Here is a 22972-nt window from a genome sequence, read left to right as displayed (position 1 = left end):
GCAGGGGCACGTCCGTGCGGGTTCACCGCGGGGCAGCAGGTCATCGCGTGGCGGCGGGCCTCGCGCGGGGGGCGGCTGCTCTCCAGGCCCGGGGTGACAGACGGCCCCCGCCCCCCCGCCCCCCGCCCGCTCACCGGTCTGCCGAGGGTCTCCGTGAGTGCGGCCCGCACCGCCCGAGCCGACTCCACCCGCCGCCGCTGGGGGCCGAGCCCACCTCGCACTCCCAGCGGATGCGGAACCGCAACAACCTGCGTCCTCCGGGAAACGGCTCGGTGGCCAACCGGCGGGCGCGGCGGGAGCGCCCGTAGCCAATCGGGAAAGCCTGCGGGGACGCGGCCGGCCAATCAAAGCCAGGGGCGGAGCGCGGGCGCCAGTCAACCGCCCGGGCGGGGGCGGGGGCGGAGCCGGGGCCAGGACGGAGCGGGGGGCGGGGCCAGGCGGGGGCGGGGGCGGGGCGCCGCGGTCGGGGGCGGGGCCGCGCTGCTGGCGGGGCGGGGTCGGCCTCCTGGTCCCCGAGGAGCTCCACCCGGGAAGTTTCCACAAGGGAAAACAAACTAGACAGATTTGCTTGTCAATCTCCCGTTTGTTTCATGCATTTTTTTTAAAAAAGAGGACGAATAGGGGCACCTGACTGAGTTGGAAGAGCACGAGACTCTTCTTGATGTGGGGTGGCGAGTTTGAGCCCCACATTGGGTGTCTAGATTGCGGGAAAAAAAAAAAAACTTTAAAATTAAATCGACTTTAAAACTAAAAAACAGCAAGTAAAACAGCCAAGAGCCTAGGAGAAGGAAGATAAAAATGAAGGGGGGAAATCGGAGGGGGAGACGAACCATGAGAGACGATGGACTCTGAAAAACAAACTGAGGGTTCTAGAGGGGAGGGGGGTGGGAGGATGGGTTAGCCTGGTGGTGGGTATTGAGGAGGGCACGTTCTGCATGGAGCACTGGGTGTTATACGCAAACGATGAATCATGGAACACTTCATCTAAAACTAATGTTGAATCGCAAATCTGTACCTCTGAAACAAATAATACATTATATGTTTAAAAAAAAAAGGAAGAAGATAACAGGAAGGGAAAAATGAAGGGGGGGGAATCAGAGGGGGAGACAAGCCATGAGAGACTATGGACTCTGAAAAACAAACTGAGGGTTCTAGAGGGGAGGGCGGTGGGAGGATGGGTGAACCTGGTGATGGGTATTAAAGAGGGCGCGTTCTGCATGGAGCACTGGGTGTTATGCACAAACAATGAATCATGGAACACTTCATCTAGAACTAATGATGTAATGTATGGTGACTAACATAACATAATTAAAAAAAAAAAAAAAAACAGCCAAGAGCCATTTCTGCCAACTGTGTATCAATAGTGAAATGGTCATGTAAACGTCCTCATACCCTATGTTTTCAGGAGTATTTCTGTGTTTGTAAATGGAGAGACAGTTTGGCCATGTTCCTGGGGAAGTGCATTCAGATTTCTGCCAAGCACCTGATTTGAGTGTGGACTTCCGGTCTGGCTAGCTTGGGGATCTGCACAGGTACCGGGGCTGGGACTGGGTGGAGAGACCGTAGCTCTTGCTTCCGGAGTGTGCTTGAAAGCAGTGTTTGCAGAGGTCAGATCAAGTAAGAATCTAGGTAGGGTGCGGTGCTGATGAAAAGGTGAGGCAGGGTAATCAGCTGAGAACGAGCAGATCTCATTTCCTACCCTCTATCACGGTGGGCTTTCTGTGCCAAAACAGTTCCGAGTGTTTAGAAGGATCCAAATGTCCCCAGTGAGTAGGGACCCCGACGTGGGGCTCGATCCCAGGACCCTGAGATCGTGACCTGAGCTGAAGGCAGAGCTTAACCGACTGAGCCACCCAGGCTCCCTTCCTACATATATCTTATATGCCTATCTATATATAGATATCCTTATTTATTACATATATCTTATTATATCATATATGAGTTTATATATTATGTATCATGTATATAGACATCTTTTTATAGATATATCTTATATAGATAGCTCCTGCTCAGGAGTATTTTGAGAAAAGGAAAAAAATGCATGTGAGTACAAATTCTGATTTCTCAAAGCCCTTGAACCTCTCCTGCCTGTCTCGTCTCTCTTGGTTTACCCCTGTTATTGACTGAGCTGATTTATTTCAACTCCCAGGACACATGTTCATTTCCTTTTGCCCATCCTTGTTACATATCCAACAGGGAGCAGCTAAAAGGTCTGGACAATTCCCTTCCCTAGACATGCTCCCCCAGGACTCCATCTGCCCCCTCTCCATCAGGGGGCATACTCTTTACACCAGAGCCTCACCAACAGGAGGGATTTCTAAACTGAGTGTTTTTTTTTTTTAATTTAATAATAATAATCTAAAATGAAGGGTGCCTGGGTGGTGTAGTTGGTTAAGTGTCCGACTCTTGGTTTCAGTTCAGGTCATGATCTCAGGGTCCTGAGATCGAGCCCCACATCAGGCTCGGTGCTCAGCAGGGAGTCTGCTTGTCCCTCTGCCACGCCACCCCAAATGTGCTCCTGCTCTCTCTCTCTCTGAAATAAATAAAATATTTAAAAAGAGGATTAAAAAATAAAAATAAGTACACAACCCTTAGAGAAATAAATGAAGGACTGATATTGACTTTTAAAAAAAAGAAATTTTCAAACAAAAGAAGAAAGAAACGAAACAAAACCTGGTAGACCAAAAAAGCAGATCCCAGGAGAACAAGGGTCTTAGCCAGGAGAAGAAAGGGTATATCTTCTTAAAAATCTGTTTTATTGGCAGCTGCAGAATAACGTAAGCTCACAGTTGTTTATTGCATGTTGTTTTCTATGTCACAATGCTCATCAGGGGTGTTGGGGTGGCTCAGTCAGTTAAGTATCCGACTCTTGATTTCAGCTCAAGTCATGATCTCAGGGTTGTGAGATCAAGCCCAGCATCCAGCTCTGCTCTTAGTGTGGAGTCTGCTTGAGATTCTCTCTCCCTCTGCTCCTCCCCCAATCACTCTGTATAAATAAATAAATAAATAAATAAATAAATAAATAAATAAATAAATAAAATCTTTTTTAAAAAATGCTCATTGGGGTGCCTGGGTGGCTCAGGTGGTTAAGCATCTGCCTTTGGCTCAGGTCATGATCTCGGGGTCCTGGGATCGAGTCCTGCATCGGGCTCCCTGCTCATTGGGGAGCCTGCTTCTCCCTCTCCCCCTGCTGCTCACCCTACTTGTGCTCTCTCTCTATGACAAATAAATAAATAAAATCTTTTTAAAAATAATAAAAAATTTAAAAACAGCTCATCAGTATGGGGCAGGTTGGACAGATTTCGGGCTTTGGAAAACAGCATGCAGCCATGAAAGACCGGAGAAGGTCACCCCCAAGTGAGTCGGGAGGACTTCCAAGATAGATGTTGTAAGGGAAAAAAGCAAGTTGCAGAACATGGTGTACGGTGAGCCACCGAGTCCACAATGTGAAGAGATGAGTATATTTGTAGATACACACAGACACAGATGTACTTGTTCATAACCACATTTTACATAAATATGTCATTGTATGCACATTCCGTAGCCTTGAAAGGAAACGAGAAAGTGGGAGGGAGAACCGCCTGCAGCGGGGGTCAGAGTGTGGCCCTGAGGCAGTGCGTTCCTCTGCTCCATGCTGTCCCCGTTGAGTCTGGGACGATGAGGCAGTAAAGGAGACGTGCTGGGATTTCTTGGGATAGATCTGGACCTCACAGGGTCAAAGAGCAGATCCGCGAACTGTAAAGTAGCACTTATGAATTCACCCTGAAACCAGCATAGATAAAAAGAGGGGAGAAACTCACAAAAACACCAACTATAACGCGGCAGTGAGCTATGGGGAAAGTAGATCCAAAGAACTCCCAGTGTCGCTAGGTGGGCATCACGAGAAACCAGAGACACCGGCAGCGAAGCAGCACTTGAAGAACTGATGGCCGGGGGGGGGGGGGGGGGGGAATATTCCAGAACTGAGGAAATGCACGAGCCCCCAAATGGACCTTTAAAGCGGCCGAGTCGGGCGCCTGGGTGGCTCAGTTGGTTAAGCGACTGCCTTCGGCTCAGGTCATGATCCTGGAGTCCCGGGATCGAGTCCCTCATCGGGCTCCCTGCTCGGCAGGGAGCCTGCTTCTCCCTCTGACCCTCCTCCCTCTCATGCTCTCTGTCTCTCATTCTCTCTCTCACAAATAAATAAATAAAATTAAAAAAAAAAAAAAAAAGCGGCCGAGTCTATCGGAACAATGAGAACTAATATCACACTTCGGTGAATCGAGCTGAAACGGAGGAACACCGAAGAGGGAGAGAGAAAATACTCAAAATCGTAAGAGGAAAAAGACCAAACTGGCACATACACACGCGCACAGAGGCACACACACAAAGACACGCATATACATGCGCACGGACACGTGCGGGCACACACACAGGAACGCACGGGGCAGAATCCCCGTCAGCCCCGTCAGCAGCCACCTGCTTCCGCTCCCGTGAGTCATGCTGCAACCATGAGTCATGCATGTCACCCACGGACCGTGTAGCCAGTAAACGCCCTCCTCGGTGTGGCCCTGGCGAAGGGTGTGCCCGAAACGCGAGGACGGGCGTTGGCCATTCTTTGTGTTGCTGAGAAACTAAAAGCAGCCTCAGCGTGCGTCCGTGCAAGAGCAGGTAAATGACGGGACGTGTATGTGATAACATGTTTCATCAAATGCTGAGCAGCAGTGAGAGCGAGCGAGCCGGAGTGAAAACATCCCAAGACGACGGGAGAAAGCGGAGGAAGGGCGTTTCAGTCGAAAACACACACCCAGGGCGCCTGGGGGGCTTAGTCATTAAGCATCTGCCTTCGGCTCAGGTCATGATCCCAGGGTCCTGGGATCGAGCCCCTCATCGGGCTCCCTGCTCAGTGGGAAGCCTGCTTCTCCCTCTACCGCTCCCCCTGCTTGTGTTCCTGCTCTCGCTCTCTCTGTCAAATAAATAAATAACATCTTTAAAAAAAAAAAAAAAAGAAAACACACACCCAATATTGTGTTCTGTATGGACACATATACCGACGCTAAAATATTTAAAAATACGTGGGAATTCCATATATCAGTTTCCAGATCATAGTTCCCTGTGGGAAGGAAAGGACAGGAGTGACATTGGGGAGCGGTATCTTGGGGCTTCCCATGGTCTCCGTGGTATTTCACTTGTGAAGGGGACGCAGCAAACCCCTGGTTTGTGACAGCAGAGAGCTGGGTACAGGGGGACCTTGGCAGGACCCGCGGACCGTTCAGAAGGCGTTACAGCGAAGCGTGAACACGCGTGTTCAGGACAAGGTGCGGGCCCAGAGGCGGCTGCAGGTGCCCCACCTGACACGGGGTGGGGTTTCCATTGTGATGCATCACAGAAGGTGATGCAACAGAGGGGTCCGCAGTGGTTCCAGATTCGCTTGCTCACAGTTTCCCCCTGGAAGGAGAAACACCCGGGAAGTAAGGCAAGAAAGCAACCCCAGATCCTCTCTGTAGGGCGTCATGCTTTCCCTAAAATAGCAAAGAGCCCACGGATGCTCTTCTTCCTTCTCCCAGCTCTTTGCTACCTTGTGGGGGGAAATGAGTGGAAGGCCGAAGCCGAGAAGGGCCGCCAGGTTTTGTAGAAGTCATTCGGAGGAAGCCAGCGACAGCGACAGTCTTAATATCCTGCCCTCGGAGCGCGGGAACCCCGACGACAGCGGGTACGTAGCTCTGAAGAACGATTGCTATCAGATCGGATATATACGTGCCGCAGGCCAGACGTGCCCTGTTTACTTGGAAAATAGCCCAATAAAAGCCTTTCTCCTTTTGAGAGAAAGTCATTTCCGAACACTTTCCTGGCAGGTGTCTCTTGATCACCACGCCGGGGGTACTTTGACTCATTCCAGCCCACGGGGCACAAGGATTGTGAACCAGAAGCCACCTTTAAAGAAGAATGAACCTCAGCAGCAGCAAGATTACTATTTTACTTTACGGATTTACGGATTATTCCCGTCTTTACCTAGCTTGTCCGTTCTCTGTGATTTATGGTGCTTAGCCCCGCGGTTGAGGACCCCAGGCACAGAGTGCGTTGAGCGCATCCTTGGGTGACAAATGACTGCACGGTTAGTGGGCACGGATTTGGACCAATAACTGCGTCCTGCTGTCCGAGCAGGGTGGATTGGCCAGAAGGAGGCCGCAGAGACTCCCTGCCCACCCGGGGCGGGGGGAGCGGGGCGGGGGGAAGGAGGGCAAAGACCCAGCCCCCCTCCCCTATCCTCTCTGCGCTGCCTGCTGGGAAAACAAAAGTGAAAAGTCACAGGATAGCCAAACGAGTGGTACCAACAGAGCGCTTGCACGGAAACAAACCCGCCCATACACACGAGGGAGGGAGTTTTGTCATCATTTGTCATGATATAAGAAGAGGTATTGGACAGTCCCAATCTAAAGGAGCAAAGCATGCTCCCCGCAGAAGACAGGCTCCCGTCATGCAAAGGCATCCAAGGGGCTTTAAAATGCAGAGGCTGACAGCCAGGGTTTTATCAAAAAGCAGAAGTAACCTTTGCCGAACATTTGCACCTGGTCCTTTTTATTTCATGCAGCCCATCGGGAGGGCTCACCCGGGCGGTAAATGCACCTTTGAATAACGCTCTTTAGGCAGTGGACCCCCCCCACATGACCAAGAAATAATATTTACAGAGGATGTGTTTTCAAGATACACCTCCCTCTGAGGGCAAAGAACCGAGAAAAACTTCTGGGTCAGGACAGAGGTGACCTTTGGGATGGAAAGCGCAGGGTGTGATGGGGCTGGGGGGGCTTTTGCTCATTCTTGCTGAGGTGACATGGGTGTGTTCATCCTGTAAAAGTCCACAAAGATTTGTGTCTTTTTCTGTGTAGAGGGTAGACTGCAAGGAAAAGTGAGGGGAAGTGTTACGATTATTTAAAGAACTTCATCAGACAGTTGTTAATCATCCTAGTTCTTTCACTGAATACCAATTACTTAACTTTCTTTTTTTGTTTTTTATTTTTATTTTTTTATTTTTTTAAAAGATTTTATTTATTTATTTGAGACAGAGAGAATGAGAGAGACAGAGAGCACATGAGGGGGGGAGGGTCAGAGGGAGAAGCAGGCTCCCTGCCGAGCAGGGAGCCCGATGCGGGACTCAATCCCGGGACTCCAGGATCATGACCTGAGCCGAAGGCAGTCGCTTAACCAACTGAGCCACCCAGGCGCCCCCTTTTTTTGTTTTTTAAAGTAGGCTCCTCACCTAGGGTGGAGCCCAACACGGGGCTCGTTCTCACGACCCTGATATCAAGACCTAAGCCGATGGGGCTCCCAGGGCTCAGTCCATTAAGCGTCTGCCCTCAGCTCAGGTCATGATCCCAGGGTCCTGGGATCGAGTCCCGAGTCAGGCTCCCTGCTCAGCAGGGAGTCTGCTTCTCCTCCTCCCTCTGCTCTCCTCCTGCTCATGCTCTCTCCCTCTCTCTCTCTGTCAAATAAATAAAATCTTTAAAAAAAAAAAAAAAAGACCTGAGCCAAAACCACGAGTCGGACACTTAACCGACTGAGCCACCCAATACCTAATTTCCATGAAATCAGACTCTAAGCTCTTCTCCTTCTGCCTTCAGACCGCAAGGATAACCCTTTCTGGTACATCCTTTGTAAGTATCTATTACACACATGAAAACGCTGGGGCGTACACGGGGCGTAAACCCCAGCGTAACCGTAACACGTGTGACCTGAGGGGTGGGACGTCTGGTTGAGTGTGTAAATACACCACGCCAGAAACTGTTCTCTCTCGATTCCAAAGTTCGGTTAGGAAGTGAATTAATTCTCAGACTCAGCCTAGAAAGAGCACGTTTGTGGACTTGGTTGTAGTGGTTAGTTTCACGTTCAAAGTACAGGTTACTGGTGCTGGACCCTTATGTTCTTTTTGTTTTTCTTCTCTTTAGCTTAACCCAGTCGTGGAAGATTGTCATAAGCACGGTGTCTATATCGACTCTTCTTCTTATAGGTAAGGTCCTTAAAGCCATGTCTCAGGATGTTTCTGTGTAGGGAGGGGGATCTCTGTGGAAATGCCAGAGAAAGCTCTGGAAAGAAATAAATGTTGTAGATAGATGGCACAAAAGACTCTCACTCATCCCCAGGGGGCTGAAGAAATGGGTGAACGTGCCGTTTGCAGGTTTCTGCTGCCAATATCCCGCATCGCGCCCCCTAGCACATGGAAAATTGCTCTTTAATATATAGATGACTCGAAGCACAGAGTGCCCAGTAAAATCAAGGTTCCAATCTGGGTGGCTCAGTCCATTAAGCATCTGACTCTCGGTTTTGGCCCCGGTCATGATCTCAGGGTTGTGGGATTGAGCCCTGCATTGGGCTCTATGCTCAGAGGGGAGTCGGCTTGAGATTCTCCTTCTCCCTCTGCCTTCCTCTCCCCCCACCTGCATGTGCGCACGAGTTCTCTCTCTCTCTCAAATAAATAAAACGTTTTTTTTAAAATAAAGTTTTTACCTACTATGTCCAGTGTTTGGACTTCCCCAGGGATGGTTTCAGTCCACTTTTTTTTTTTTCCTTAAATGGGCCATACTCGCTTGTTTCTTTGTGTGCCTTGTAATTTTGTGTTGGAAACGGGGCATTTCAATATTTTAATATGGTAACTCTGGAAGTCAGATTTTTTTCCCCTCTCCCAGAGATTGCTGTTAGTCCTCCTTGAGGGCTGTAGTCATTTTTTACTGATGGTCACTGTTTGCTATCTCAGTGGTCAGCTAGTGACCTGACAGAGACTTCCTGGAGTCATCGAGAGAGAGAGAGAGAGAGAGAGAATGAGGACTCTCCGAGTCTTGATCCTGTGACGCTAAGCTGGGCCACCCACGACTCTGCTTTAACCTCCACCTCTGGCTCACACAGCCACCTGACACGCAAGCCCGGGATCCTCTCTATGATCTCTTCTGAACATGCATCCACTTCCGGACATGCATGTTACATTCTTTTTTCCCTTCCAAGCCCTATTCCCATGAGAGACTTCCTCCTCTGACTTCTCCCTCCCATGTTTTGGGTCTGTCTGCCCCTTGCCCCATTCCCTATTCCTTGCTCAGGTGGGGAAGGCCAATTTATGTCCTTAAGGTTTTTTTTCAAAGATATAATTTATTTATTTGAGAGCAAGAGAGAGAGAGAGCATGAGCCGGGGGGGGAGGGGCAGAGGCAGAGGGAGAAGCAGACTCCCCACTGACAGGGAGCCCAACTTTGGGCTCGATTCCAGGACCCAGAGATCATGACCTGAGCCGAAGGAAGACGCTCCATCACTGAGCCACCCAGGCTCCCATCTTTCAACAGATATCACAGCCTCCCAGAAAACCACAGGCAGGGAGTGGGAACACTGGGACGTCAAAACTCCCAGTCACTGTAGATTAAGAACAAGTCTGCATTAGCCCCCTGGAACCAGCAAGCTGCACGAGCAATGTGCACTCCCATCCCCCCGTGCTCCCAGTTCCTGCCACCATGCTGGGGACCGAGGGATGGCAGGCAGGGGAGCAGGAATCCCATATTCTTAACAATAATCTGCTTTTCTTCAGTCCTCTGGTGGCTGTAAGTTTGGGATTAGATTTCAGAGTCCAACAAAAGTAGATCCTGTTCGTCTTTGCCCGCATATGAACATTCCAACGGAGACCTGATTTTGTTAAGCACCCAATATTGCCATTTTCCATAGTGTCACCCAAGGATCTGATATTCTATTTAAGAGAAATTCTTATCAATGCATGTAACATATCAGGGCACCCAGCTGGCTCCGTCGGAGGAGCTCGCAACTCTTGATCTCGGTGTCATGAGTTCGAGCCCCACGTTGGGTGAAGAGATGACTTAAAAATCTTTAGAAAATGTACATGTAGACGATCATAAATGCTTGCAGACAGACTCTTCCATCAGAGTTGGTCTTTTCTTTAACAGGACTTGGCAATCACATGTGGCTTAAAGAAACGGAGTTTCCTCAGAAATCCAGACAATTTTATGCTCTAATTGCAGAATTCGGTTCGAGGCTTTATAATTACCAGGTGATGTTTTGTTAAATCATTTTGTATGTCACTCATTTAAAATTTAACATGCTCCAACTTGCAGTGTGTTACCTTTGTTTTGCATGTGAATATCTAATAGAATTAGTGTAGGGACCAGAGTCCTATTAAGTGGTTTTATGACTAAGCTACAATTTGACCTACAAATCCTCCCCAGCCTCTGATCCCGCAGGCTCCTACCATAGACTGAATGTTTGTGAACCTTTTGTCTTCTCTGTTTCTTCCTTTTGCAATGAGGATGTCTATCCTCCACCTGTCTCATCACGTGTTTGATTTCATAGCCTCACAGCTGGAGGGGAATTAGCTTCAGGATGAATTTTATCTGGGATCTTAACCCATATCGGACTTAGGTGCTACTTAGATGAGGCTATGGACTTTAGAGTTTTCAGTTGATGCTGGAATGAGCTAGGACTTTGGAGGCTTACCCCTATTACGATGGCTAATTCTATGGGTCACCTTCACTAGGCTAGGTGCCCAGATGTTTGGTCAAACACTAGTTCTAGATGTTGCTGTGAAGGCATTTTTTGATGTGATTAACATTAAATTGATAGGCTCTATCTATCTATTGCAAAAAGCAAATTAGCCTCCGTAATATGGGTGGGCCTCACCCAATCAGTTGAAGGTCTTTTTTTTTTTTTTTTTAAGATTTTATTTATTTATTTGAGAGAGAGAATGAGATAGAGCATGAGAGGGGGGAAGGTCAGAGGGAGAAGTAGACTCCCTGCTCAGAAGGGAGCCCAATGCAGGACTCGATCCCGGGACTCCAGGATCATGACCTGAGCCAAGGGCAGTCGCTTAACCAACTGAGCCACCCAGGCGCCCCCTCAGTTGAAGGTCTTAAGAGAAAAAGACCCCCAAAGACGAAAAAATTCTGCCTCCAAGCAGCCTTCAGACTTGAGCTACAATAGCTATGGGCAATAGAAGCTGTTTTTATTCAATTAACAATTGATTTTAAACAACATTCCCTTCTCTTTAGATATCTTTTTAAAGATTTTATTTATTTATTTGAGGCAGAGAGAGAGAGAGCTCACACAGAGGGAGAGAGAGAGGGATTGGCAGGTGGAGGGAGAAGCAGGCTCCCCGCTGAGCAGGGAGCCCGATGCAGGGCTCAATCCTAGGACCCTGGGATCATGACCTGAGCCGAAGACAGGTGCTTAAGGACTGAGCCACCCAGGCGCCCCAGCACTTTCACTACTTTGAGAAACAGCCCCTCTTAGGCTCCAGTTGTCACTTTCAGATTTGGGTGTTGCTTCATCCCCACAAAATGTAACCATTTACAGGAAGGCAGACAGACATGCAGGTGTCTTAGAGGACCCTCGGGGTCCCCCCTGTCATGCATGTCTATCCGAGTGCAAATGTGATTTCTTTCCCCTTTACGAATAAGAACACTAACTCTGCTTGACTAGGCAAGATGCCGAATGATTGGGGTCCTTTGGTTTCTTCCAGGCCAGACTTCGGATGCCAAAAGAACAACTGGAGCTTTTAAAGTGAGTGAGGTTTTCTGATTTGGGGGACTTTGCTGGTGTGACTCCAGCGGTGGAATGTTTTTCTAAAACCATGAAACTAAAATCACTCCCACTTCTGGGGCTCATTCTTTAAGGAAATATACACCGAGCCGTGCTTTCAAGATTAGTTATGATTTAAAAAAATGAAAACCGCTTGGAGAAGAAAAACAGACCAATGGTTAAATACATTTGAGAGTATCCGTGTAATGGGGAATTATGAAGCCTTCGAAATAACTAATAATTAATAATGTAAATATTTAATGATTATAATACATAATAACATATCTAGGACCGGGAAAGTGTAGCAGGACACAAGATCACAATCAGGATCTGTATTTTGTTACTCGTTTTTCTCATGGAATAAAAACTGTTACAAACACATGGACATGCAGCAGTGTTTATCTCTTGAAGAGTTTTGTGTTTGCCAAACCTTGAACCTGTATTGTTTTACAAACTTGGGGGGAAGAAAGTCGTAGGTGAGTAGTGCTTACATTTTTCAACCTAAAGAAACACCTGCTGGCTTGACACATACTCATTGTGTCCACCAGTAATTTTCAAACTGTCCAAGTGGTGGAAGCCATTCTGTGAAAACAACGTCTTGCACCCTCCTGCTGTCAGCAGGGACAGGTGGCTTGTCCCCAGCTGTTATCTCCAGCCACCCTCCTTGCCTGAGCCTCATCCATAGGACCTCAGGGCTCAGGATGAAACCCCTGCTCCATATCCCCCTGGAAATACAGGGTGTTCCCCATTTGAACAAGGGAACAAGGTGGCCCATGGGGATTTAGGCTCCATGCTGTGAAGTCATGCAGCCTCCGGTCAGGATAGCAGAGCCCCCAGGGAGGGACCAGGGACACATAAGGTTGGAGGAGCCCTACTTGCCTGCATAGAGCGCGCCCCAAGCATTGGGACACCTTCTGGAAGCTTCTTGCCCTGAATGTCCTTGCTGTTCATAGGGAGTGAGAGGCGGCGCTTTTGACCAAGGGGCATCGCCGACTCCCTCTCTCAAGACTTGGTCTCTCCTCCAACATCCTCTTCCTCTGCGGCTCCTGAAGCCCAACCCATGGCAGGAAGCCCAGTCTCCCTCCCTTCACATCGGGGGTCTCCCTTTACAGGAAGGAAAGCCAGACTCTGGAGAACAACTTCCGTGAAATTCTATTTTTAATTGAACAAATAGATGTTCTGAAGGCATTGCTTAGAGATATGCAGGACGGTCTGCGCAATTACAGCTGGAACGTGGACAGAGATGAGGACCAGGAGCCCTTGGAGGCCACCGACGAGGTAAGGGCGCTTGGGAGGGTCGCACTGCATGGCTTCTGGGAGCAGAAAACTCAAGCACTGGATGCTTTGTCCTCCTCCTGAAGGTTCTCCCTGACAGGAGCTTACCTCAAGAAAGCTTGCCCTGGAAACCCGCTTGTCTGTGATCCCTGTGTCACAGAGAAGACTTGCCATCCGACGGACTTCCTGCCCAAGTCAATACCCGATGCCGTTTTATTTTCCCGTTAGACACACAGAAGATCATTCAGAAATGCAGCCTGTGAACACTTACAGAGCAGAATATTTTTATTCACGGAGCCGAAGCTAGTGCCCTTGACCTCATCAGCACCCGATTAGGGCACACGATGCTGGAGGCCAATGAGCTTGGCTGCTTTTCCCCGTCTCCCACACTAGCTTCTTCTCTTCTTCCCTTGATGCCTGTTTTCTGAAGCACGCAGAAACCTCACCCTGACGCCTCCTGCCTTCCTGGCCCTGTATTGTCATGGCCCCGGGACAAGGGTCCGAGTCAGTTAAAACTGGAACGGTGGGTCCTCTAGGACAGTTGCTTTCTCAGAATCAGAACGTCCTTAAGAAGCCAGTATTAACTCAAAGGATGGATGCTTTCTTTTTTTTTTTTTTAAGGATTTTATTTATTTATTTGACAGAGAGATAGCAAGAGTGGGAACACAAACAGGGGGAGCGGGAGCGGGAGAGGGAGAAGCAGACTTCCCATGGAGCAGGGAGCCGAAAGTGGGGCTCGATCCCAGGACCCTGGGATCATGACCTGAGCCGAAGGCGGACGTTTAACGACTGAGCTGCCCAGGCACCCCCCCTTTTTTTTAAGATTTTATTTATTTATTTGAGAGAGAAAGAGAGTCAGCTGGGGGAGCGGGAGGAGAAGCAGACCCCCTGCTTATTTCCAGGACCCTGGGATCATGACCTGAGTTGAAGGCAGATGCTTAACCGACTGAGCCACCCAGGCACCCTAAGGATGGATACTTTCTAAGAAGCAGTCATGAACTCCATGTAAATGGCCTGATGCCCAAATACCTACAGAATGGTCAAGTCTTTATTACTAAACAGAGACACGAACGAAGGGGGGGGACCTGGCAGGTGGCATGCACAACCTCGTGTGACCACCTCCCTACAGAGCATGATGGGGGGTCGTTAGGGCTTCCGAAGGGGCCTTGGCTCTGACCTCGCTGGGACTGGGGGGCATCTGGACGTGTCTCAGCGGCCTGGAGAATGACGATCCCTCAGGGCTGTGGAGGGCATTAGAAATCCGTGTGCAGCCCCTGGCTCTGTGTATCTCCTCAATGTTCACTGTTCGTATTTGGCCCTTAGGTGCAAGTCAACAAAGTGAATTGTCAAAATGCAAGCAGGTAGCTGAGATTGTTAACAGAGAACTCTTTTTACTATTTTTACAGGAAATGTCAAACTTGGTAAATTATGTCCTTAAAAAGTTGAGAGAGGACCAAGTCCAAATGGCCGACTATGCCCTTAAATCAGCAGGTGAGTAAAAACTGAAAAGTTAATGCTCCCAAGCTGTCCCTACTCTTTATATTTGATTTTCTATTTTTTTTATTTTTTAAAGATTTTTTAAATTTCTTTATTTGTAAGTCATCTCTACACCCAGTGTGGGGCTCGAACTCACAACCTGGAGATCAAGAGTTGCATGTTCTACTGACTGAGCCCCTGACGTTGTTGGTTTTTATGCCTTTTTTGCTTTTAAGTAGTTTGGGCTGACTTAAAAGTCTCAGTACATGAACTGTTAAAATATGGGCGTCCATACGTCCGTTGAGGTAATAAACACAGTCCACATCACATTTCCCCCTCTGAATCAATTGTTCTGGAATTCATTCAGTACCAGTTTCAGAAATGCTATGAAACCACACGGAGCAAGCATGTTTTCTCAAAGTGACCAAGTCTCAGCAGCAATGAGAGCTGGAAGCCGTACTCCCCCTACTGATTCCCGAGTGTGAACGTCACCTTACTTGCAATTTGCCTGGGAACGCTATTCTAACAACATGGTGAAAATATAAATGATGTGTCTTGAGATGTGTAATTCTTTATTTAAAATGTTATTTTCTCTTTGCAGGGGCTTCTGTCATTGAAGCTGGGACCTCGGACAGTTACAAAAATAATAAAGCAAAACTTTACTGGCATGGGATTGGGTTCTTAACTTACGAAATGCCTCCAGATATTATTCTCCAGGTAAAAGCTAGACTAAGAGGAATCTATTTCTATTTGAGGATTTTGTTCCTATTATGTATCATGAAAATATTAACACCCCAAATGGAGGCCACTCTGAATTTGTCACAGAACCTGAAACTGTCACCTTGCATTTTATTTTACTTTATTTTATTATTTTTGGGGGGACGAGGGGGAGGGACAGAGGGAGAGAGAGCATCTCAAGCAGACTCCACGCTGAGCACAGAGCCTGATGCGGGGCTTGATCTTACGACCCTGAGATCATGACCTGAGCCGATATCAAGAGTAGGATGCTTAACTGACTGAGCCACTCAGGTGCCCCTCTACTTGCATTTTAATAGTTATCAAACTATATAAATTATTTCTTATTTTATAGGCCGTAAACTCATAAATTATTAAAAATTAATTAAATGATTAATTATTAATTGTTTTTATCATTTTAAAATCTGTAAGCTAGATTATTTACTTCTTAAATAGGACGTTTGCATTCCATATCTTTTCCTTAAATTGATCCTGCAGCCCCCCTCTTTAGTTGAAAACTTCAGTCTTTCCACACCCGTTAGCTCCAGGTGCTCGCCCCTAAGTGCCAGCACTGTGCTACCCCCTCTCCAGACCGACACATTCCTACAGAGTCCAAGTGTAACGGGAGACATTGCCAAATACGCCCTCCACTGACATGTGAGTTCAATTCAGAAGGCTCTAGGTAGACATCAACAGATGGTAGCACTGATCTTAACTACAACCTACAAACGTGAAGTCCGTTTCCAAGGTAGGAATACCTTCAGGAGCAATAATGCGGATCTCATTGCAGACTCTAGATCTAGAAAATGGTACATTTTCTTCCTTACCACCACCCCTGCTTTGACCACCACCACCATCACCACCACCATCATCTTCACCAACATCACCTCCACCATCATCACCACCACCATCACCTCCACCACCATCATCATCACCACCATCACCACCACCATCATCATCACCATCACCACCATCATCATCACCACCATCACCTCCACCACCACCATCACCACCATCACCTCCACCACCACCATCACCTCTACCACCATCATCATCACCACCATCACCACCACCATCACCACCACCACCATCATCACCACCATCATCGTCACCATCATCACCTCCACCATCACTTCCATCACTGTCTTTGCCACCAGCATGCCATCACCACTCATGCCAACTGGCTGCCTTCTAGCAACATACAGTCTAATTAGAGCAATAAAAGAAAATGCATAATAAATAAATTATATAATCATATAGAGATAATCCTATAATGAAAGGCTTTGAGTGATCGAAGCCTAATGTGCTCTGGAAGAACAACCAAACCCCTGGGTACCTTGGCAGTTTTCCTGTGTGGTATGTACCCCACACAATGCCTTCGTATTACAGGCATAAGTGAGATCTGTGGTCAATAGTGATTTGCTGACCAATATTGCAGTGGTGGATTTATACAACCTGATAAGAGATTAACTTGGTGTTTTCTTTCCAGCCGGATGTCCACCCAGGGAAGTGCTGGGCCTTTCCGGGTTCCCAGGGTCACGCCCTGATCAAGCTTGCCAGGAAGATCACACCAACTGCCATTACCATGGAGCACATCTCGCAGAAGGTGTCTCCCTCAGGAAACATCTCCAGCGCACCCAAGGAATTTTCCATCTATGTGAGAGGCAGTCGGAATCCGTGTTCAGAGTGGGTTATGCTAGGAGGGGGTTGGCAAGGAATCAGGCGCTGGGATGGCACGTGAACTGTGCAGCTAACCATTTTCATCACTGTGAGAAAGTTACTTCTTTCCGATACCTCTGCTTTGCCATCTACAAAGAGAGAGGGTTGAACCAGATGATTTCTATTACTTTTTTTTTTCACTTTTATCAAGGCTATATGTGCACAGTTAAAAAATCAACATTCTCGTATACTTATAACTAAACACTTTTTTCTTGTGCCAGGGCTTCTTGTCCCAGGTTTCTACTCTCTGGAAGCTTCCACTTGGCCACAGTTTTAGCTGCTCGGTTCAGTACACTTGCCTTCATATTTGCTTTTACCGTTACTTCTTCTTTTTTAAGTACTCTCCATGCCTAATGTGGGGCTCGAACTCACCACCCCAAAATCGAGAGTCCTGTGCTCTACCAACTAAGCCAATTGAGTGCCCCTACTTTTACTTTTTGATTTTTCAGTTTTGCTTATAATCTACAGACTTCCTCTGATGAAAAATGAAGATTAGTCCTCGTCCACGGCTCTCCCATCCTCCCCCAGTTTTTAGGTCTTACTTTTCTTTAATAAACAAGTTTATTGAGAGGCCATTCACATACCAGCAATTTGCTTACTTAAAGTGTTCACGTTGGTGGCTCTTAGTATATATATTCACAGAGTTGTGTATCCCTCACCATGATCAACTTTAGGACATTTCTGTTGCTCCCAAAAGAAAATTTGCTCTCCTTAGCTGTCAGCTCTCATCGCTGAGCCCGTTCCCCCACCCCCGGCACCATGACCTACTACTTTGTCTCTGCAGATTTGCCTACTCCGGACATTTCATGTAAGTGGAATCATATAATATGTGGTCTTCAGTGAAAGGGTCCTTCCACCTAGCATCATGTTTTTGAGGTTCCTCTGTGCTCTATAATGTGTGACTGCACTTCATTTTTTCAACTGTTGAATAATAGGGGCGCCTGGGTGGCTCAGTGGGTTGAGCGTCCGCTCTTGGTTTCGGCTCAGGTCATGATCTCAGGGTCCTGGGATCGAGCCCTGCGCTGGGCTCTGCGTTCAGCATGGAGTCTGCTTAAGACTCTCTCTGCCTCTCTTTCCCTCTCTCTCTCATTCTCTCGAATAAATAAAAAAAATTTTCAATTAAAAAATATAAAAATAGGGCGCCTGGGTGGCTCAGTTGGTTAAGCGACTGCCTTCGGCTCAGGTCATGATCCTGGAGTCCCTGAATCAAGTCCCGCATCGGACTCCCTGCTCGGCAGGGAGCCTGCTTCTCCCTCTGACCCTCCCCCCTCTCATATGCTCTCTGTCTCTCTCATTCTCTCTGTCTCAAATAAATAAATAAAATCTTTAAAAATATATATATATAAATAAATAAATTGCTGAATAATACATATTTCATTGTGTGGATAGACTGTGTTTTATATATCCACTCATCAGCTGATGGGCATTTGAGCTGTTTCCTCTTTCTTGACTATTATGAAGAGTGCTGCCGGGAACATAACGTGTCCAAGTCTTTGTGTGGACATCGGTGTTCATTTCTCTTGGGTCAATACCTGGAGGTAGAATTGCGAGGTCACGTGGTACATCTGCGTGTCATGTTGGAGACACTGCTGGACGGCGTACTTTCCTTTCAATCAATATGCAATGTTTTCACTGTGGTTGTGTGAATGTTGTTCTCACTGAGCCCTACAGTATACTGGAATAGTATTTTCTTTGTGTAAGACTTTGATGTTCCTATTCATTAAAACAAATGCCTTATTTCAACTGAATTTGCTGACTTTTCTACGTTCCTATCACAAAACCATTCCCCACCTCTTTTTTCCAAAGGGTAAAAATCCCACCATTATGTTCCTTCATGTCAGATCATTTCCAAGTTTCTTCTTTATTTTATTTTTTAAAAATGTCCCTCTGGCCCAGTCTGCTCTTCTGCTCCGATGTGACCAGAACTTCATGTCTGCATCCTGGGGATTCGACTTAATCATCTAATCTATTATTTAAAAAATCTTTTCTGTCTAATTTTCCTCCATTTTTTGTTCCACCCTCTGAAAGATTTTATCAACTTATATCCCAACCCATATGTGGAATATTCATTTCTGCTGTCATGATTATTCTAAGACTTTTTTCCCCCTGCAAATAACTCCCTTTCTTTAGAGTCTAAATTTCTTCCTTCATGGATGCAATATCTTCTCTTAAGCTCCGGAAGATATTAATAGACATTAATTATAGTTGTGTTGCATTTTCTCCTGCTCCTTCCTGTGTCCTTATTCCCAAATACCACTTTTCCTATTTGTGGAAAAGCGCTTTTCTCTCATGCCTGGTGAGGCTTGTCTGTTGCATTTAAGAGCCAAAGGGTAAAAAGCCAGGCAAAAGCTGTGCATGCAAGATGGTGGCTGCCGAGTGGGTGCTCTGCTTGGGCCGATTCTTCCGGAACCCCCAGAGTATGCTACGGGGCAGGTTGACCCTGGAGGAATCCTGCAACCTTGTGCCCAGGTTTCAGCTTGGTCAACCACCCACAGGGACAATAGGTACATGGGCTCCCTCTGCAAGCCCCTGCCCTCCCCCAGCCCGTGGCCCTGTGTCTGTCCTTCTTGGGAATTTGCAATGGCAACAGCAGCAATGCTGCTGGTCCCCGTGCTGCCAGGATAGTCCATTCTTGCTGCAGGACATCACACCAGTCGCCGATCGGCTTTCTCCAGACTTTCCGTCTTGCTGTCTGTTCCCAGGTGTTCCCTGTTGCTCTATGCCTTTCTTCAACTCCTTGGTGGCCCTCCCTGGAGCGGGGGCTTGCAGTTAAAACACGGGTGCTCAACCTGCTTTGTGCACCCTTTGAATGCCTGTAAATGGCATGATTCTGGGCCACAAGGCAGAAAGGAAACCACTGTCCTTTGAGGCGAGCCTGCCGCCGCCCACGGTAGGTGCTTGCTGATACCTGCCACTGACAGAGGTTGGAGTTGAGCCGCTCGAACCGCATCTCAGAGAGACCCCTCGGTTGCTCATTACAGGGGAGTTATGGGTAACCCCCCAGGCAATAGAAACCTTCTCATCATTTTTCTCTTATATTAGCCAATTTATGAACCAGTGAGATTAAAGCTAGAGGAACTACAGAGGGCACCCCCTACCACACAGTTGAAACCCCCCATACATTTGACCCCCCAAGACTTAACTACAACAGCTTACTGTGGACCCCAAGTCTTACCGATAACAGTCGATGAACACGTACTTTGTATCTTATATATATTAGACGCTGTATCCTTACAATAAAGGAAGCTGGAGAAGAGAAAAGGCTACTCAGAAAATCATAAGGAAGACACTTACAGCTCTGTGCTGTATTTATCCAAAAAATCCACATCTCTGCACACCCACACAGTTGAACCTGTGTTGTTCAAGGGTCAGCTGTGTATGAGCTTTGAGTTGTAGGTATATACAATTGTGGCTGCATTATGTAATCATGCTGGAGACAATTCTTTTTTTTTTTTAAAGATTTTATTTATTTATTTATTTGACAGAGAGAGACACAGCGAGAGAGGGAACACAAGCAGGGGGAGTGGGAGAGGGAGAAGCAGGCTTCCCGCTGAGCAAGGAGCCCGATGCGGGGCTCGATCCCAGGACCCGGGGATCATGACCTGAGCCGAAGGCAGACGCTTAACGACTGAGCCACCCAGGCGCCCCGACAATTCTTTTAATAAATCGAGATAGGGCGCCTGGCGGGCTCAGTCGGTGGAGCGTGTGACTCCTGATCTCGCGGTTATAAGTTCAAGCCCCAGGCTGGACGTAGAGCTTACTTAAAAATAACTTCTGATAAAGTTTACATATTAATATTTTCATTATCAAACAATTGAACCAATGAACTCTTTGTTTATTGTGTTGCCATTATTTAAGGACACTAATGATAAAGTTTAGATTCACAAAATAAATTCATTTCCACCAGTCTGTCTCCTCTCAAAAATCTTCCATTTTGAAGGTAGAAGATGAAGGGAAAAGCTCAAGGGAAAGAGCGTACAAATATCGCTAAGGTCTTTCAGTCAACAAAAGCTTACTTTTTGGATGGAGTTATTTGCATTCTCGAAGTCTGGTAATTGGATTAAATTTATCTCGTTTCGGAAAACTTTGGGTCAGCATGGGGACTCATTTTGTGTGGGTGTATTTTAAAGATTTTATTTATTTATCTATTTGAGAGAGAGAGTGGAGTGGGGAGCAGTGGAGGAAGAGGGACAAGCAGACTCTGCGCTGAGTGCAGAGCATGACCCTGAGATCATGACCTGAGCCCAAATCAAGAGTGGGATGCTTAAGACTGAGCCACCCAGGCGCCCCTCACTTTGTGCTTATTTTATTCAAAGCATGCCACCTGCAAATTCAGTTACTGAGCCAGGGTCAATGCTGGGATTTGTTCTAGTTCCCTGTCTCTATCTATCTATCTATCTTTCTATCTATCTATCATCTATCAATCGATTGATCAATCTATCTACCTATCGTGTATCTATCCAATCAGACCTGTGGTCAGTCTCCTCCTGCCTCACAAGCCCCCAAGTTAAACACCTCTTGGGTGTATAGGTCAGCACCGGGTCCTGCCACAGCACCGTGCTCCTGGTGGACCGCCAAAGATGTCTCGTGAGTTGTTGCTACCCGGACAGACAACTGCCTCCGTTTCTTTAGCTGAGCATCCACTCATGAGAACCCCCTTGTCTGTTGCTTTCCTTCATAGGGCATCTCGAAACAATGTGAGGGAGAAGAAATTTTCCTAGGTCAGTTCGTATATAATAAAACGGGAAGCACCATTCAAACATTCGAGCTCCAGGTAACGAGCACCCCGGAAAACGTGGGGTGTGAGGAACTCCATCCCCGGGCGGGTCTGTGGGTGTTGTTGATGCACAGCGTTGTGTGAGGATAATTATGACAGAAGTATGAGCTAAGGAAGGCTTGGCTTAGCTTCCATTTTTAGCTCCAAGTGCTACATGGATTTTAATGCCAAAAACCAGGCAAATACCAGAGCGCGTTCTAATCCTGATTCTTCCTCACTTGCTACTATTTTTTTTAAATTATTTTTACTCTATTCATTTTCTCAGTCCTTGCCTTATCTAATGGGTTTTCTCGATACTATTAGGTTTGGTGGTCACTAGGTCATCTCCCATGGAGATGGCTGCAGGCAGATAGGAGCTCAGGAAGAGAAAATAAATATCAGACAATGTGAGTCAAATCTGTCTTCCTGACATTGAGGAGTGTTAGGAAGAGGAAATGGGGAAAAAATACCAACTGTTAAAATAAAAACCCCTGAAAGCCATTAAGGTATATGAAATACATTTTCATTATCTGTCATTAGGCACAGGAAGATTTAGAAATACATGACACTTCTTGGCCAATGCCGAGATAATCTGAGCTGAAAACGATATGTGTTAGAAATGAATGAACCTGTGAAGTTTCTCATATGTGATCGTTTATCCGTGTCTCTCTCCCGCTCCCACCCGGGGTGCACCATCTTCTTAGGAGCCCTGCACTTACCCGGACTTATTTTCCCATCCATGAGACTGGGTGTCTAATAAAATACTGGTTAGGAAGGAAAGAGTTCTAATTTCCCATTATATCAGCACCCCTTGGGATTCTTGGAGATGGATTTCTGTATAAGACATTCATTTGTATCTTTTCTTTATTTTCAGCATGACGTTTCTGAATCCTTATTATGTGTGAAACTGAAGATCCTCAGCAACTGGGGACACCCGAAGTACACGTGTTTATATAGATTCCGGGTCCACGGTACCCCAGGAGAGTACCCCTAGAGAGGAACCCGTGCAGACGGCCATGACCACAGGTCCAGAATATGGGACCATTCTTATTCCTTTAGATCCACTGCACTTAGAGGAATCCAAAAGGGAGTGGGAGGGAAAACTCAAAGTGGTTCATACCTGCCAATAAAATGTGAATGAGTTTTACTAGTAAAAGATATGAAAATAAATGCAATGGTCTGTTGGTAGTTTTGCTCTTGAGGATGAATCCTGTGGAAGCACCAAAAAGAATGTATGTATTTGAAATGAAGCTGATACTATTCTACAGTCTCTCATACTAGTATCTTTGCCTCTTTGCCTTCTTTACTCATGCGACCATAACCACACCGGGCACGGATGCCCCTGTTACCGCTCTGACATATATGTGTACGTAACAGTGATGTAGAAGTGATTGCTGGCGTCGGTCAGTGCAACCAGGTAAGCCAGAGAAATTGGAGGTAAAAATTAGAGGGGAAATCTGACCATGACTACC

The 22972-nt window shown here is 47.0% G+C and overlaps 2 protein-coding genes across 2 annotated transcripts in view; one reads left to right on the top strand and one right to left on the bottom strand.

Moving 5' to 3' along the window:
- CUNH7orf57 (chromosome unknown C7orf57 homolog) overlaps window positions 1-255 on the bottom strand; it is a 16713-nt gene extending 16458 nt beyond the window's left edge. Inside the window, exon 1 of the mRNA XM_035026466.1 lies at window positions 135-255. The gene's annotated coding sequence lies outside the window, so the exon portion shown is untranslated. The remainder of the gene's footprint in view (window positions 1-134) is intronic.
- Window positions 256-5570: 5315 nt separating this feature from the next.
- Window positions 5571-22494, top strand: SUN3 (Sad1 and UNC84 domain containing 3). The gene is made up of 10 exons (XM_035026541.1): window positions 5571-5692; window positions 7923-7984; window positions 9913-10016; window positions 11481-11521; window positions 12652-12817; window positions 14221-14305; window positions 14892-15007; window positions 16515-16682; window positions 21426-21518; window positions 22375-22494. Exons 1-10 carry the CDS (start codon window positions 5571-5573, stop codon window positions 22492-22494), a joined length of 1077 nt encoding a protein of 358 aa, XP_034882432.1.
- The last annotated feature ends 478 nt before the right edge of the window (window positions 22495-22972 follow it).

This window comes from Mirounga leonina, unplaced genomic scaffold (genome assembly GCF_011800145.1).
Source record: "Mirounga leonina isolate KUSES-001 unplaced genomic scaffold, KU_Mleo_1.0 Mir_199, whole genome shotgun sequence".
NCBI lineage: Eukaryota > Metazoa > Chordata > Mammalia > Carnivora > Phocidae > Mirounga > Mirounga leonina.
Note: the sequence above shows the minus strand (reverse complement) of the source record. Positions and strands in the feature narration are given on the sequence as shown.